The 18,155-nt window shown below is 41.7% G+C and overlaps 1 protein-coding gene across 1 annotated transcript; it reads right to left on the bottom strand.

The window, feature by feature from the left end:
* Positions 1-2,715: 2,715 nt before the first annotated feature.
* Positions 2,716-14,024, bottom strand: LOC146990140 (uncharacterized). Its single transcript, XM_085769582.1, has 14 exons — positions 13,784-14,024; positions 7,617-7,819; positions 6,950-7,087; positions 6,670-6,808; positions 5,747-6,581; positions 5,377-5,518; positions 5,114-5,257; positions 4,965-5,033; positions 4,684-4,742; positions 4,118-4,308; positions 3,632-4,032; positions 3,405-3,504; positions 3,065-3,263; positions 2,716-2,968 (listed from the first exon to the last, which is right to left on the bottom strand). The coding sequence occupies exons 1-14, from the start codon at positions 13,904-13,906 to the stop codon at positions 2,832-2,834; spliced, it is 2,880 nt and encodes a 959-aa protein (XP_085625708.1). The 5' UTR covers positions 13,907-14,024; the 3' UTR covers positions 2,716-2,831.
* Between the last annotated feature and the right edge of the window lie 4,131 nt (positions 14,025-18,155).

Raw genomic sequence — 18,155 nt, 5'->3', positions numbered from 1 at the left:
TTGAGTGCAATGAGAGCTCACTGAGTTAAGGTATGGACTTACAAATACACACTGTGGTTAGCCTAAGTGATAACAAAATGGCAGAGATCAGAGCTGCCACAGCCCAAGATGAGCAACTCTCAATGTTTAGGCACCTCAGGGTGGCCAGAGTCACACAAGAAATATCATACTGCTATTTTGGCAATACGGGAACCACAGGGACGAGATATCGGAGACAAAGTAGTATCCTGCTAAAAGGAGAAAAAATCACCATGCCACATAGCCTGACAAGCCAGACTATATCATTAAAATGTATAGTCTGGCAACGACCGGTAGACCTCGGCTCAATCCAGGGGGCGGGATGAAGGCTGTCTTTCAAACTGCCTCTGCACGCAATAGGGTAGCGCTACGACCAATCAGAGCAAAGAGCAGGATGACGTAAGCCTGACAAGCCAATTAAAATGCATGTCGTCATGGCGTTAAGCCCGCCCAACGACTCTGTAAACAGATAGAGTGCTGTGATTGGTGAACACAATCGGTGTTCGAGACTCAAAAAGTTCCTATGGCTCATTTCTAGACCCACCTACGGAGCAAATATTTTTGCTGCCGCTAGGGTGCGTCTAGATTTCTAGGCTACATGCCACACTCATTCAGAGCAGAAATGCTTTCATGCATTCACACAGGACAGGACACTTAGGGATTGAAAAAAATGCAAACAATGAGCGAGAGATGTACTATTCTGGCCCGGGATGGGTAAAGAGATAAAGGCGTTGGTAGATTCTTGCAACATCTGCCTGGAGCAACTCAACTCCACCCAAAAGGAGCCGATGATATCACATCCTATTCTGGAGCGACCTTGGCAGGTGATAGCCACAGATTTGTTCACATGAAACAACACTGATTACATTGTTGCTATCAACTACTACAGCAGATATTTTGAAGTGGAAAAAATCACCAGCCTCACATCCAACATAGTCATCCAAAAACTCAAGCTTATGTTTGCTAGCTTTGGAATACCACAGACACTAATGAGTGACAGTGGACCTTGATATAGCTAATGGGAGTTCAAAGAATTTGCTCGTGCATGGGACTTTGAGGACATCACAAGTAGCCCACTGTACCCACAGAGCAATGGGTTAGCTGAAAAGACTGTCCAAACAGCCAAAACTTTCATGGACAAAGCACATGCACAGTGGACAGACCCCTACTGTACCTGGGTCTATTGGAATATAGGAACACCACGGTTGATGAACTGAAATCGCCAGCGCAGCTGTTGATGAGCAGACGTCTGCACTCAATCCTTCTATCACCAACCCTTAACTGCAACGTATGGGCAAAGCATTGTTGATGTGTGGTATATTGATGTGTTGATGAAAAGAAGGGATCACCGCTGACACGTCTTCGCTTGTATTCAAAAAAGAAGTTTATTAACAAGAAGAAGAACAGTGTACAAAAATGCCGAATCCTGGAGCATCTCTGGTCCAAAATGAGATCTTACCCATTAGAGAAGACAACCGGGTCATTCAGTCGTCTTGGACCATGCATATCCCATTAGGTCAGATGACTTCTAAGCAAATTGTGGAACCCATAAAGTAGAACATCTGTCCAGACATTCCTTCAGTTCCAAACAAGGCACACATACAAAAAAGAATACATGATGATAATAACAAGATATTAAAACAAAGAACATTAAGGAGTATAATATACTACAGGACTTCCTCTGGTGAGAATCTGGTCTACAGTTTCCCATTCACCTCTGGATAGGCCTTCCCACAACTCTGCATCTTCCTAGGTTGATGTAATCAGATACTGCATCTTCTTCCTCTTTTGGAAAGCAAACCATAACTGCTCACTTAATATTTGAAGCATTGTCACAAAGTCAGACAGACAAAGTCAAGTTTGTTCATGTGTTATGAAGCTGTGCATGGAAGGATGGAGGGATCATGCAAAACAGGAACTGCTGCTGAGAAATTACTGACTTGAATGAGCCACACATAAAGTGAAGGATGAATTACTGTTGAAAGATACATAACTTATCTCATCAGTGATGCAGACTGATGTGTTTGCCAAACTTAATGAAGGCCACCAAGGTGAAATGTAAAGTCCTCACTAGACTCTGTGGTGGCCGGGTCTCAGAATGAAATGGTGCTGAAATGTAGAACATATCTAGAGGGACATATTCACTCTGCAGAAATTCCAGCACATGTTCTTTTAGCTAAAGGAGCCTGTCGAACAGCCACACCCACCACAGCAGCAATTCCAGTCAGTTATTGAACAATAACAAAGATCTACATTTCTTTAAAATATAGTTTCTTGTATTTGTATTTTCTATTTTCTTGTACTTGTATTTGTTCTGTTTGGTTCCTGCTTTTGGGGATATTTTCACATCACAACAAATGACAAAAGCCAAAATAGGTGTAGTGGTGTATATATGTTGAGATTTATTTTTCCAAAGCACATACATCGTAGATGGAGTTCAGATGCATCAGCATCTTCAATGCATTTTAAATCAGACAGCAGTAAATATAAGTTGAAGCAGTTAGAATCCCAGACCTTTAAACACACATTGATCGATCACCGAGTAGCTGCAGTACAAGTTCATCATCATCAATGTTAATCATTCTAAAAGTGTTTGTTTTTCCACTTGCAAAGACATAATTTTCCTGATTCCAGTATTTCCATTTAAACACATACTGTATGGCTGTTGGCAATTGTAAGAATGTGAACATAAAAATCCTTTATTTCATTGTCAATATTAGGAGAAACACAAACACCCAAATTATGCAGAAGAAAATTGTCAAAATAAGATTTAGAGATTCAGATGTCTTCTTAATTCTGCAAACTCTGCGGCCTTAACTTTCAGACGTAGGCAAAGGTTGGTATTTGACCTTTGACGTCTTGACTTTGTACATGATCACTCCACAGATCATGCCAACAACTGCAAGAAGACATCCAGCGATGAATACCAGGTTCAGGTTCAGATTGGTCACTGGAGAAAAGAGAAACACAATTTGAATTCAGTCTTGTCCAAAGTCTACTTGGGACTCAAACAAGGCTGATAAGGAAACACTGCCCATTTTCATACCTGTGGCTGATGGTGCTTCTGCTGATCTCTTTAAGCGCAAGGGGCCCTGGGAAACAAAGTGGTTGGTGGTCTGGACGATGGCCTCTCTCTTTCGGTGGTGATGTTGACCACTTGGCCACGTGGAGTTGACGCATCCCCGCGAGCATCTGGTGTTCGGGAATCCTGCTTCACACACCACGACTGAACAGCTGATGTACACCTGAAAACAACAGTTGTCAAATCTCACATACCACCTTACCAAACACATCTGTCTATCAAACTATCTCTTTAAGCATTGAGAAATCTGACAGGAGACATTTATAGGTGTTGATCAAACCTAATTCAATGATTCTCTGCTCACCTGATCGTGCAGTCCAATGAACTTGAAGGCCTCCATGCAGAACCTGAACTGGTTCTCGTGGGCTGGGGTATGGAGTTGAACAGTTGGCTCCATGACACACCTAGTCAAAGGAAAATAAAAAAAAAGATCAGAACATTGCAAACATTGCACTTGATGCCACTACAGCGACAGAGCAATCACACCCACAGGAGATTTAATTACAAAGCCCCAACAACAAGTTTTCATACCCATTTTCAATGATGGAGTAGGTTGGGTGGTAGTTGGGGTTATCATAAGGTGTGGCTCTGCAGGACTCAACAAACAGCTCAGTGTTGTTGACTGAGGAGGTGGCTTCTATCTGCATGTAAATCCTGCTCCCAAGGTCGTACTCCAGAGGGTATGACCGAGGATCAATGCGGGCCTGGTACTGCCCATCGGGGTAGAACTCAAAGTTGTAGGTGAACGTGCCGAAGCCTTTCTCCCACACTGTGACATTCTTTCTGTGTGCGGTGAAGCCCATTGTCACATTTCCCCGTTTGGGATACTTGCAGTAGAACTGCACTTCCAGCAGGTGCTTCCTGGTGATCACGTCTGTAATGTTGTCAACGGTGGTGATTTCATTCTTGAACATGAGGTAATCATCATCTTCCTGAAAAGGGTAATGTTCACATGCAGTAAATGAAAACGGAAACATCCAACACTGGTAATGTAATGAAACAAACGACCCTCATTACCTCGATCTGAGTGCCACAAGCATTGAGGGGGACAACGGCGATGACGTGGGTGCTGTTGGAGTGTGTCTGGAGGCTGCAGGCAATGTTGGAGGGATCACTGAGCCGCAGATGATCTTCATGGAGGCCATCAAATGATGACTTTTCAACATGAACTGTCATTGATGACTCATCACACACCACGTGAGATTTAACTGGAACAGGATATGTATGAAAGTTGTGTATGTAAATATAATAAACAAATTATTTTCATTTTATCATTATTATTTATGATATATAGCGTCATACAGACATATTTGTATCTTAATATTGCAATTTGTCAGTACCAAAGACCTGTGTCTAAATTTGAAAGTATATTGTGTTTGTATCTTTTTGCCTCTGAAGGGTCAAGAATTGCCTTCAGAATGCAGCTTGAAGTTTGAGTGAGTAAATATGTTAAACACTGATAGTTTGCTCTCCAATGTGCGGCAGCCATATGGCTGTATACCATTTAGTAGGTTAAGTATTTGGTGAACATTAGGTGGACTTGCAAGATCAAATGTTGACAGTAAAGTACACCTGTGACTCACCTTGCTCCTTCTCAACGTCCACTACAACACACCTCATCTCAGACTGATAGATGCCAGACCTGAAAAGCATTGGTGAACACAGATGTTAAAAACCTAAACCCACAACAAGAGCCAAAAGATAGGGTTAATTTTAAAAATCCAGCCAAAACCTGTGACACTGAAATGACTATGAACTTTGTGGATTAATTTTCGTCTCAACTGTGCCTCATCATAATTGTCCTCTACCGCCATGCTTGGACATGAATTTTGCTGAACCTCAAACACAGAGAAATGTCACTTACTGTGAAGTTGGGGTGACATGATGATGGAAATAGTGACCATGTGTGGTTTGAAAAGTGGCTGCAGCAGACCTGTAAAATATGCAAAACACTTACATTATGATTTTGTTCACACACTGACTTGTCGTAAGTGAAATGAACCCAGCGCTCACCCTGTTGCTGCTTCAACAGCAAAGCATATTGGGTAATGATCTCCCAGATCATCTAGGACAGGTGTCCACCTAATGACAAACTCGTCATGTGTGTTCCTGTGCTTGGTGATGTTCAGTGGTCCACTGATGATGATATCATATAGTCTGTGTGAAAACACAAGAAACCAGATATTGTTTCGTTATCAGTGATGTAATCTTCTATGCTAATATATACAACATTTTGTTGCTACAAGACCTCACTAATCACATAAGTTCATGCTTACGTTGCATACGCAGCTTGAGCTTTGACTCTGATCTCCACTTCTTTGTTGACCTCTGCATGGATGTGTGCTCCATTTTCAGGTGTTGGCTGCAAAAACTTTGGCAAGTAGAGTCCCTCCTGACATGAGGGGGCAGGTGGGTCCACTGGAGTTAAACAGAAACTTTTTTTTTTTTAAATCACAGAATGCTTATTTAAGGCATTCACAGTTTTAACTTATCTTAAAATGAGGATTTGATTTGATTCTGGATGTCAGCATATTCTAATAGTCTCTACAGGCTCATGTAATACTACACATCAAGGTTTTTCAACATGACTAAATAATGTGGATTACCTCACAGAAATATTGTCAAACATGTAACAATAATACTTACCAAGTAAAGAGAACTGCAAAGGTAGTTTACTGAAAGGAGCAGTGTTTGCATACGACGTTGTGTAATGTGTCGTGGTCCTGGTTGGGGTTATCGGTGCAGTTGTGGTTGTTGTGAACCACCACCATGGTATTGTTGTGTAATGTGTCGTGGTCCTGGTTGTGTATGGTGCAGCTGTGGTTGTAGACCACCACCACCATGATGTTGCAGTTGTGGTTGTCGTTGCAGCTGTGGTTGTTGTTGCAGCTGTGGTTGTCGTTGCAGCTGTGGTTGTCGTTGCAGCTGTTGTGGTTGTTGTTGCAGCTGTGGTTATTGTTGCAGTTGTGGTTGTCGGTGCAGCTGTGGTTGTAGAGTGCCACCACCACCACGGTGTTGTGGTTCTGGCTGTGGTTGTTGTTGCAGTTGTTGTTGTCGGTGCAGCTATGGTTGTAGAGGACCACCACCACCATGGTGTTGCAGTTGTGGTTGTCGTTGCAGCTGTTGTTGTGGTTGTTGTTGCAGCTGTGGTTGTTGTCGGTGCAACTGTGGTTGTTGTGGTTGTCGGTGCAGCTGTGGTTGTAGAGGACCACCACCACCATGATGATGCAGTGGTGGTTGACTGTGGGGTTGTAGTGAACCACCACCATGGGGTTGTTGAAGTCGATGGTGCGGTTGTCGTGGTCCAGGGATTCCATACTTGTCTTTTTCTCCTCCCTGTCATCAGTGGACTCCTTGAGGAGTGGGATCCATCGGTGTAGGCTAGAGTGATGTGGCCTCGTGGGAAATCCTCCACCACCAACTCAAATGCAAAAACTCTGGGGTTGGAACTGGCGCTTTGGTAGTGTAATGTACAGGAGTCCTAACAATGAGAACATTTTTAAAATAAGAGAGTTATAGTATCACTCCAATATTTTGCAATAAATTCATAAACAGATTTTTCAAATGACCTGATCTAAGTGGAAGCCTGAAGGCAGGTGGCAGTTGGTGCACTCTAAACCAGAGACCATTCCGTATCGGCATCGAACTCGGTCACCGTCAGGATCATACGACATCAGGTTGTATGTCCGTGGGCAGTTCTGAGGAACTCTTGAACAGACACATGAACATGAGTTAATAAGAAAAAATATCAAATCAGCTGTTGGAGAAGTGTGTTTGGATCTGAATATTGCAGATTTCCTTTAAAAAATAGCCAGTGGTGAGTAGTTTCAGGGTCAAGAGGAAGCTTACCGGAGGAAAGGTAGAATGGCAATGTCTGGTGATCTGTTTGGTTGTCTGGTGTCAGATCTTGTTCCCAAATCCACATGAGTCATCAGCCTCCAGCTACTGACTGCGTTGCGTGTTGGGATCCAGCAACAGCTAGCTGCCCTGATATGTGTAGAAATGACACTTCAAATACTGAAAGATGCACGGCAGATGTGTAGAACTAATAACTAGGGCTGTCAAACGATTAATTTTTTTAATCGCGATTAATCGCATTTTTTCCATAGTTAACTCGCGATTAATCTCTATTAAAAATATTATATATGGCGCTTTGGACTTTCAACCCTCCAAAGTGTTATAATCTCTAGACAAACAACTTTTAGACCACATGTGCATTTGTTGACAACAAAAAAATCAATGGATAGAGCTGTGGATATATGTTAGACTGTGTATATTTGTGTAGCAACCAACTTGAAGGTGCCTTACCGCCACCTACTGGACTGGAGGTCCCACACTCCAGTCCTCCAGTCCAGCAGACAGAGGACAAAATGGGCCGCGATTAACCGCGATTAAAAAATTTAATCGCGTTAATTTTTTTAATTAATCTAATCGCGATTAACGCGTTAACTCTGACAGCCCTACTAATAACATTTACATAAATGAACGCAAAAAAGAGAGAGGAAAAAATACCAACCTCTCTTGAAAAGGTCTATTACTCCAGAGTTTTTTTGTAATGACTGTTTCTGTTTCACACCACTGCGAGTTGTATTGTGGAGCACTGGTGCTCCTGTCAAGCACACCCGTCTGACTTGTGTTTTGGCCACAGTTGTGGAGGTAACAGCTCCAGGAGTGGTGGTACTGACACCCATCGAACGTGTTCCTGTTTCGAATAATTACCTGTGGAAAATTATTAAATTAAGCATTTGTGTGGATAAAACATTGGGCCCTAGTTTCCTAGACCGAGCGAAGTCTAAGCTCAGCGCAGCTTCGCCACGCCAACGAGGCATGTTCAGGTCCATTTCGCAAGTTTGGTGAGCAGCGCAGTCCGATCCAGGCCAGCGCAAGCCCTCCCCTCGTCCCTCCTACCGGCGCAAACGGCAAAGGGGGAGGAGAGAGGGCGAGAGGGAGACAGGAGGAGGAGAGAAAGGCCGATTCGGATCTTCACCAATCAAATAAGCTCCTCTCCTCACCTTTAACTGCGCCGCGGGCGATGCGCGCTGCAAGTTTGTCATTTTTTATACTTTGACATGGACGGAGGAGACAGCGACGCCAGTGGCTGAACCTCTCCCCGGAGGAAACAGCTGTTTTGGTCCGGAGGTCCAAGCTCAGAGTGACCGAATAATGAGTTTACTAATATCCTTAATCAGGTTTGATCTGATACACTGAGACCACTGCCCAGTGTAAAAAACAACAACTTAATAAACTAATGAAGAAACTCACATTTATTCAATTCAATTTATCATTCCCTGTGTAAGACAGATGAGAGGTGTACACTAATCACAACATAAACAAACACCATGCGGGATGAAATCAGCGTAAAGGACGCTCTCTCTCTCTCTCTCTCTCTGTCCTCCTCTCTTTTTTTTCTGTGATGAGAGATGCTGAGTATCAGCTATATACTGCCTATCTGACACCGAGGATGTTGTGGTGGGCTAAGAGAGATGATGATTTGTGTTTTGTTTTTCATTACGGCTGCGTGACGACGCGGTCGCTCGCCCTCTAATAAATTAATAAGTAAATAAATAAATAAAGCGGATCATCACAACGGCACAGTGCGTATCTCAACACGGCAGCAAAATGCAGTCCTCCACCCTGACAGTCCTGCTCTTGGGACATCCACAGCTGCTTATCAGTGCCAGTTCGTCCCTGCTGTGTTAATTCAGGTGGAGTTTCCATTACGCGTGCCGACAGCCTTTGATCTCTGCTTTGATCTGACGTCAGATGTGACGGGACAATCTATATAGATATAAATTCACGTGTTGATTCCATTAGTTGCATTAAATAGTGGTTATTGTGGATATTTATTGCATTGAAATGTGCCTGGAACTGTGGAAATCTGCCTGTGAGGTCTTGGGGACGTGTGTGCACTGCAGGTCAGTCAGCCAAACTTCCACTGCACCTGCTGCGCTTCGCCCTGCACTGAGAGTAGACCTGGTTTGAGGTGGCGAGCTTTCAGCGCACCTTCGGCGGGACATTTTCGCACGAAACTTCCACTGCACCAAGCTGAATCTGTGACGCCTCCCCCTGCTGCGCGGCCACGCCTATCTCAGCGCAGCGCGATCTGCCAATCTGCCAATCTGACTTTGCGCTTGGCTGCGCTGGTTGAAACTTGCATTACACCGGCTGCGCTACCTTGCGCCACCTGCGCTGCGCCACCAAACTAGGGCCCATGGACTCACCAGTTAAATCACTTTATAATGCTTCTTGCAAATAGCTATTGATCAGCAGTGATGGGAATAACAGCGTTACTAATGGTGCTACTTTTATTATTTTTTAAAAAGACACACATAACACAATAATTACTTTTCCCGGTAATTAATTACTTTTATCATGTAGTAATTCAGTTACTAACTAAGTTACTTTTTGGGGAAAGCAACTAGTAACTCTAACTAATTACTTTTTTAATGTGTCCGACACTGTTGATCACAGAGTGATACTTTACAACACAAAGTATCTTTGAGTATACTTAAGTTATTTTATTTAAAGCAGAAGTAAGTGGTCCGGTCGTTTTCGCTAATGCTGCGTTCCAGGCAGGCTTTTGAAATCGTAAATTACAGCTTCAAGTCACAACTTACGACTTTGTAGCGTTTCAGGCAACCCACTCATGTTTTTCCGACCTGTTTTACCGGTGAAAGTCACTATAACGGCCACTCGTAACTTCCGACCGGTGAACTCGTACCAGATTGAACTGGTACCACTTCACGGTCGGAAAAATACGAGTTTCCTTGAACGCACCATAACAGTTCTCGTCCCTACGTCGCCACATTCACGGCATTCCTTGGCTGCACACACAGCCCTTCATGCCGTTCTCTCTCCTCATTGGATAAAAACTGTAGGATACGATAAATGTTTTCTCTTCGGCTCAGAGCAGAGCAGAGGGACTGAGAGACCCGTGTTTCAGTCCAAACACTCTATGTAAGTGATTGCTGTCGGAAGATATAACTATTTAAGACTTATATTAACACAAATATATCACTTACTTCTGCTTTAATGTAAGAAAAAATGTTTTTTTAACAAACAACTTCAACAATCAACCTCTGTCTTAAGCAATAGTTTAGATAACTTAACTAGCTTCTAATGTTTGTCTTAAGTTACAGTTTAGCTAGTTTTGAGTAAATTAACAATGTCCAAATCGATTTGTGCTGAAAACTAAATTAAACTAATTACCAACTGTTGGTATAACAGCTAGTTTGATGCTTCTGCCCCAGTGGTATATGTAAATTTATTGCTTATACTTCTTCCATTCTACTACATTCCAGCTTTAGGTAAACTAACAAGATAGTAGATACTCTATGGATGTTAACTTTTCAATCCGTATACCATGGGTTACTTGGTTTCCTTGCATATTAGGAAAATAATTATTTAGGTATTTACATAAGTATCTTTCCCCCCTTCTTAATCCTTGAGGTGCTTATATTAATGAAATTCCTTGTAGCAATTCAGGACAAATACTGTGTTTGCACTTAAAATTGCTTAAAAAAAATAATTCTGTTATATTCTGTTCTAACATATATAATATGTTATATGAATATATATATATACACGTATATACATTTGAAAATGCTAAACACAAGGAAAAAGACTTAAAGAGCATATTGCAGGTTCTAGTTTACAAAATAAATATGTAATCTTGTGTGAAAAATACCACGTGAAAAGTTGAGTGAGGATTTAAAATGTTTTTCAAGACACAAAGGCACAAATTTAACCGAAAAAGTGACGGTTTTGAGCACAGTGCCTAAAAACTGTCTTTTTTTCAACATCGCGTCATATTACATCACGTGAGGGAGTCGTATGCTAGCCGCTGCCATAGATTAGTGTGGGAGCAAATGGCTGTCTGTCAGAGTGGTCGTGTTATCGTGAGTCAGTGTGTTTACAGCAGGTTTGGATTGCGTTGATTTGTCATGGACATGGTAAATTATTGAGTTTGTGGTGGTTTCGCAAGCTCCAGCCTGTCATGACACCGAGTCCACCGGTTTCCTAACAGAAAAAAACTGTGCTATCTTCCGCCTGCCTGCGTGTTGTACAGCTGAAGAGACGGGGCTTCACCTCTGCGTCAGCTACGGAAAACGCGAGTCTGTTGTGTCTGTGCTCACTTTACCTGAGGATTATCACTCCAGCGATCTGCCCCCCCATACGGTGCCTTCGGTGCCGACAGCCTCGTCCGGACCGCTGTCTGTCATCAGCAGCAGCAGCAGCAGCAGCAGCAGCGGTGCTGCTGCCCCAGCAGACACACGGATCAGCAGAGACTCAGTTGGACATAAACGTCAACAGCCACTCGTAAGTCTTGCTTTATTTGCTAACTACCTGTTTACTGAACGTAGTGAATTAATTCATGAGAAGCAACGTGACATGTAGGTTGTTGTAGAGCAGCGCAGCTAACGTTAGCTTGCTAATAAGCGAGCAATGCTAACTGATGCTAGCTAGCGTTAGCAACGTTTTTTGCTCAATATAAACTTGCCTTGCCTCAATCTATCTTATGAAAAGGCACTCGGTTTGCCAATATAATAAGTGTCAAGTTTAGTTACAGCCCAGTGACCCTGTTTGCATCGTTAAAAAAATCCCTAATGCATTTTAATGTGCTATATTTTGAAGGATTTGGGAGGTGCAGCAACAGGCTTTCCCTGGCTCCTCAGTTTCTGATGGAAAAGTATCATAACTTGTATTTTAGTTTGTATGTCTTGTGTTATTAATGTACTGTAATTTTCTGCCTTTCACATATGTCTCTCAGGTCTGTCAGCGTTTTTGGCTCCTCATGGGTTCTCTGAGAGTGGAATACTCCAGGTCATCACAGACTCTACGAGAGTGCAACACTGTCCTGTCCTACAGGACGTTGATACCTGCACAGAGGCTTTTCATATTCATAACACTCTATATATTTTTTAATGGGTCAGATGGTATATTTTTCTTTTTGATTATTAATAACATTTGGTACATCTGCATAATAATTGCAGTGTTTGGTAAGTTAACACTTAACATGTGTTGTACAGGATGTGCTTAATTGTGTTAACTTTAATTCAAGAACATAATTTATGAAGGACATGTTTGTTAGCAGTCTTAGGCTGCTGCTGCTGCTGCTGCATGCAGGTTTAACCCAGGGGGGCAGTTGTCGGTCTGAGAAGTGAAGCTCACTTCCGCGTTCAAAAAACTGCAATCCCCTCGAATTCCTCTGGGGGCTGGTGTCAGAAGGGAGCATTCCCCATAGACCCCCATGTTAAAATCGCCGACTTTACATCCTCAGTAAACATGTTAAAAGCCTGGTGTCAGAACGTTTTTTTGTCTCAATCGATAGTTTCTACCCCCGCACACACTCTGAGGGGGGTGAATTTTTTTTAACTCTACCGTTTTACTGTTATTAGGTTAAAATTCTGGCCAATTAGGGCGCGGAAACGTTGAGTGACAGGTATATTTGAGTCACAAAAACGACTCCCCAAAACCAATGGGTGACGTCACGGACGCTACGTCCATTCTTTTTACAGTCTATGGTTTAACCGTCAAATGCAGATCTGACTGTTGGTACCCTTGTGTTAAAGAAAGAAAACCCTATATGGGCTCGGCCCAGTGGACAATCTGTCTGCTGTATGCAGTGTAATGGTATTCCTTTATTTTTATTTTTCTCTTGCACTAATAGTATTTTAAAGATATTTATGCTGTTGCAAAATGTTGTTGTGTTACACTTATGTACTAAATGTCAATAAAAGTCTTAAGTCTGTGTGTGTGTGTGTGTGTGTGTGTGTGTGTGTGTGTGTGTGTGTGTGTGTGCACGCGTGCAACTGAAAGTTATTCCTAATATTTTGTTCACTCTATAATCATAGGCCAGGTGAAAAATATTAGGGACACTAGTCAATAATATTTTGCACCTGGCCTATGATTACAGAGTGAACAAAATATTAGGAATAACTTTCAATATACTGCATCTTTACAACACTATCACGATATCAGTAATAAACATTCAGTAGAAAGTCATAAAATAGAACTCAGAGTAATAAACTATGTCTATTTATATCCGTAGCTAATGCGTATTGCTAAGCCACCGGTCTCTGACCAACTCTCCACTGACTGTCCTGACACCACAGCTCAATTTCTCTCTCCTCTGGCCATTAATTCTCCCCCAGGTCTCTCTCTGCTCTCTAATGTGCACAATGGACTCGTAGTTTTACGGTTGTGGTCCGTCATATTTGTAATTATACACATTTAAAGTTTCCTCGGGGTCAGAACCAGCACCAGAATCCTGTTTTTCTATTGTTCAAATCGACCGGTCTCCCTCCGCCTACGTCACTTCCGGTCAAGCGTTTTTCGATGCGGAAGTACGTTTTTCTCACAAAAACGGCCCCCAAAGCCTAAATAGTGTATTTATAAATATAATTTTGATAAAAACTTGTTCCTACATTATTTTTCGAAGCATTGGTTTAAAGGGGGGTCTAACCTGCAATATGCTCTTTAAGAAGCAGTACATTTTTAAACTTAAATTTACATATTGTAAAATCACATGTACTTACCATATTCACGATAACAAGCAATGGTAAAAATAACAATTGCTGTACAAAATCAGAGGGGGTTTCTTGAATATGACCCCCCCCCCCCCAAAAAAAAAAAACCTGTGTTCTCATCATCTGTGCTACAGAACATAATAATTTCACTCACCTTATGCGATCCATCTGAGTTTCTTCCTTTGTAGGTGAATGTCACAGTTCCACCAAAGTGATGTGATGCAGACACCAGTGAGACCAGGAGCAGCGAAAGCAGGAGAACCAGTGCTGAAGCCATGATGGCCAGAACTTACCTCTGTCCTCAGATTCTCTGCTGCTCACATCCACCTGCAGCATCTTTATATAGCTTACACCCGAGACCTGCAAGAGAAGCTGCACACTGTCCTATTCAGTTCAATGGCATGTAAACAATGTTTGAGAACATAGTTCCAAATCCAAAAACTGGTTTTCATTGAACAAGAATATATTGTGGTGAAAGCGCCTTTTGTCAAAAGACTCGAACTGAAAGTGAATGTATATTACATTGGCTTGGGTTTTGATTCTTCTCATTATTTGTTGAGTGCTTGTTGTTAGGAAAATGAAACATAAGCACAACCATTATATAATATAGGCATTTTCAGAGCACATTTCTGCACAAATCCATAATTTAAACAGGTGTTTCAAACTGACATCATTAATATAATATAATATTCTGCAAACATTCACATTTTATGGCATGACATTTTCTAAAATTGGCTATATTTCGGTTTCTGACATGCTAATATATATTTCAGTTTTTACCTCCAATGGGAAATAAATGTGAAAAATCATTTTGATTATTTTTCAAAGAAATGTCACCACTACATCAGTCAAATAATACACCTTCTTCATGCACCATAATACAGTGATGTTGTGTAATCATGCATTGATACTTTGTTGTTCTTGGTTGTCATAGGCAACAGCGTGCTGCAAGGAGACATTAGGGTGGAAGAGCAATTAAAAAAAAGTTACCTATGACCCAAGCCACAAGCATATACCTGCAAAATGAAAACAATCAAACATTTTAACTTCAGACCACCAGGCATGGTCACTGCAACCTTTATTGAAGTTTTTAAAGTAGCCTAATGTTGATCATGGATTAGATTGTAGAGCTGGCAGAACACCAGACTGATCATTTATAAAGTGACAATTCACATCTAAAACCATCTCAAGGTAAAACCTGAAATGTAAAAACTTTGGGCTAATCAAAGGTTGGGGCAGAAAATAATGTTTTAAGCTTGGTTTGGAAAGTGGGGTCATAGGGAGACTCCTCACAGCAAAGGAGCCCCATAGGTAAATTCATTGCAGCCAGCTGATGCTTTTTAACTCCAGGAATAGGCAAATGTCATGAGTCCTGAGAGCAAAGAGCAATAGATACAGTATTAAATTTAATCAGATCAGACAGGTAGGACAGAGTGAGTCCCTTTAGAGTTTTATACTGTATATCAACAGAAGCAGCAAGTCTGATCTAGTACGAGCAGGACCCCAATGAAGGGATGGTAAAATTGGTGAAATGTTATGAAATTTCCTGGCTTTGGTTCTAGCTGCAGTATTCTGAAGTAAAGACTTTGACTCATCACTGAAACTTGACAACTTGAAAACAAGGAATGCTTGGCAGGACAGACACGACAGACAAAACAAAAGGACTATTTATTCATGAGGTAGAAGAAGTCAGTAGGTGTGTTTCCATTACCCCTAGAAATACGCAAAACCTAAATATCGAAATTAAAAACTGGTAATGGAAACACCTAGGCCTACATTTCGAAAAAACTCTCAAATATTGCTAAAAAGTTTTTATGCTCTCATGGGGTGGTTTTTCAGACATATTGATATAAATGTAGCCGATGTCATATCTGGCCCTCTGCGTTGTGTTTCTCACGGCCTGCCCTAAGTGAGGTTCCATCCCACGACCTCCCGCACCGGAGGCGACAATGCTAACCTCTTCGCCAAGAGGTTGACAACCACTTGGTGGGTTGGTTAGCACGTCACCAGTTACGGGTTGCCTGGAACGCACCATTAATTCCATGGCTGCAGATAATTTGGCCAAGAGGTGAGATTAGAGAAAAGAAAAGCAGAGGGCCAAGGACAGAACCGTGAGGTACAACATACTTTACATCAGAATACGATGATATTGTATATTTCAAAGCTACAGTCGGTAAGAACGACGAAATTCCAAGACTTGGTTGGAAATTTCAAAACGGTACAAAGTTCAGGTCCCTCCCTCAACTGGTGGAATAGCTCCGTGAGTTGTTTTTTTTGTAAATACAGTACAGGCTGTAGGTGGAGCCAGACGAGTTGGATTTTTTATCACTTTTTTTAAAATCAGATTATAGGGACAGTTCCAGCAAATCTAAGGGTGCTTTCACACCTGGATTGATTGGAGACGTTGTTCGGAACACGGAGCGATTTACGTCAGAGATCGATTCGTTTGGTCAAATGTGAACACAGCAATCACGCTCAGATGCGGAACAAAACAAGCAAGCTGAGATCACTTGAAAAGGTGGTCTCGGCTTGTTTTCAATCGAGCCGTGGAGCGATTTGTTATACCGTAACGTAATTGACACAGAAACCGACACACCGCACGCTGCTGGTCTTCAGTGGTTCTTATCGACCAGGCATGCTGGTTCGTACTGGCCCGACTGGACGCACTGATTCAGGCCGAGTTGGCTTCTTTTTTTTTTGCCGTGTTCGGGTCGGATTAGGGCTGAAAATATAAGATACACTCGGATTGGGTCAAGTCTGGGCTTCAACCACGGTTCGGACCGGATTTTAATTTTCAGCCCCATTGAGACCTCTCCTACATGGATTTTATTTTATTCTATTAAAGGGACTACAAGGAGTTTCGGAAAGCAAAGTGTTTTCACACTACATTTCCCATGAGCCTCCACACGCATGGTGAAATTCTTGGACCGGCCCAAGACGGACGAAAGTGAAGGCATTTTCCAAGAATGTTTTCATTAATCAAGAACGCAAGTCAGAGGTTCAAAGATGATCAGATACCGTTGTAGTTAAACGATGCCAACTAGCGATCCGGTGGCGTTATTCCCATGACCCGCCGGGCAGCGTCCAGGAAACTGAAACTAGGAAATGCTGGGCGAGTCGACCACTTAATAATAATATCAAAATGCAGCGATGGGTCGGGTCCGGACTATCTTTTGGCAAATTTAGACAAATTCTGAGCAACAAACAGGAGAATAGGAAGGCAGGACAGTTGACCTTATAATGATCAATGTGCACCAGTTGAGGATTGAACCCGCAACTTCTAGAACCAAAGACCATTGTCTGTCACACTGAGCTAATTTGCAAGTGGCAGTGCTACAGTGGCTTCACAAATTGAGTAAGCCATTCACTGTCGTGCAGGAAGATTTGAAACCACTGTAAAAAGAAAAGTCAGTTTTTGAGGTAAGATTCTTTTACAAAGACCATCTGGTATTTTGATGTGTTATCATCAACTCCCTCCTTGGGTCTTGAACCCACATCCTCTGACACCAAGAACCAGCTCCTATACTGTAACTCAGTGAGCTAATTGTCTGTGAGTGAGACCTGCTGTGTGTCTTCTCAAATAGACTCAGGGAGTCAAACCAGAGTGATTTTTCAGCCATGGGAACCATAAAGACAAAACAATATATTTATCGAAAATGGACCCATTAACCAGTGTGGGTAATGTAGATTCATCCACATTAATATGAGACTCTTTTATAACCAAAAGCAAACTCCTCGGGGTCTCTTTAATTTCTGACCAATAAGATAAGAATTTGTTAGCACATGACATTTGTTTACAACTTGGACCGTTTAACCTGTGTGAACACAAATGGACCCCAAAAAAGAATGCAACAGTTGTATCAGTTTAGTTGCTGAATCGGAACAAAGCAGGTGTGAGTATGCCCTAAATAACTGTTGCCAGCCGTAGCTTTGAGAGACAGACTGGGTTCTGTTCGATACACCAAAAATTGCTGTTGCATTTAATCTGCAAATAGTGGGCTATAGACAGAATTCTAAGGCCACCAAATTTGATCCTCTCCTGCCTATGAAAATCACGAAACAGGATTGGTCACAAGTGTAAAAGCTATAGCTACTGTAGGGAAGGAAATATTCATCAATATTTAACAATATCTCCCCAATACGTGTCTTGTCTTTCCGGTGTTTAGATGAGGTTTTCAAAATAAAGTAAAGTAAATACTTGTTTAATCTGACTCCATTTAAAAATAACTTTACTCTTTAAAAGTTAAAAGTTAATCAATCATTTAAAATATAAACACTTTAAGAATCAATTCTATTGTTAAGAAAACAGGAATCAATCTTAGTTCAGTGATGGTATAGATTATTAAAACCACTCAGTGACCTTCTTAACATAGAAGAATAGCCTTGATGCCTGGGTTGAAGTATTCAGAGGTATAAGAACATGATACTCAATCTTGTCTGTCCAACTCAGAGGTTAAGGGTGTGAATAGTGTCCAGTGAAACTTACCATATAACTAGAGACCAAATAAATAACAGATTCTTAATTA

Source organism: Trachurus japonicus, chromosome 3 (assembly GCF_045865225.1).
Source record: "Trachurus japonicus isolate A0001 chromosome 3, Traja_1.0".
Taxonomy (NCBI): domain Eukaryota; kingdom Metazoa; phylum Chordata; class Actinopteri; order Carangiformes; family Carangidae; genus Trachurus; species Trachurus japonicus.
This window is presented reverse-complemented; position numbering and strand designations above follow the sequence as displayed.

What these genes read in the sequence shown, in the direction of transcription:
- LOC146990140 (XM_085769582.1), bottom strand. Translation starts at nt 13,906, where the DNA reads ATGGCTTCAGCACTGGTTCTCCTGCTTTCGCTGCTCCTGGTCTCACTG. An exon ending in CAGGCTTCCACTTAGATCAG is followed by an intron (nt 6,582 to 6,669) that starts GTCATTTGAAAA and finishes TCTCATTGTTAG; the next exon opens with GACTCCTGTACATTACACTA. An exon ending in AGAAGCACCATCAGCCACAG is followed by an intron (nt 2,969 to 3,064) that starts GTATGAAAATGG and finishes TCTTTTCTCCAG; the next exon opens with TGACCAATCTGAACCTGAAC.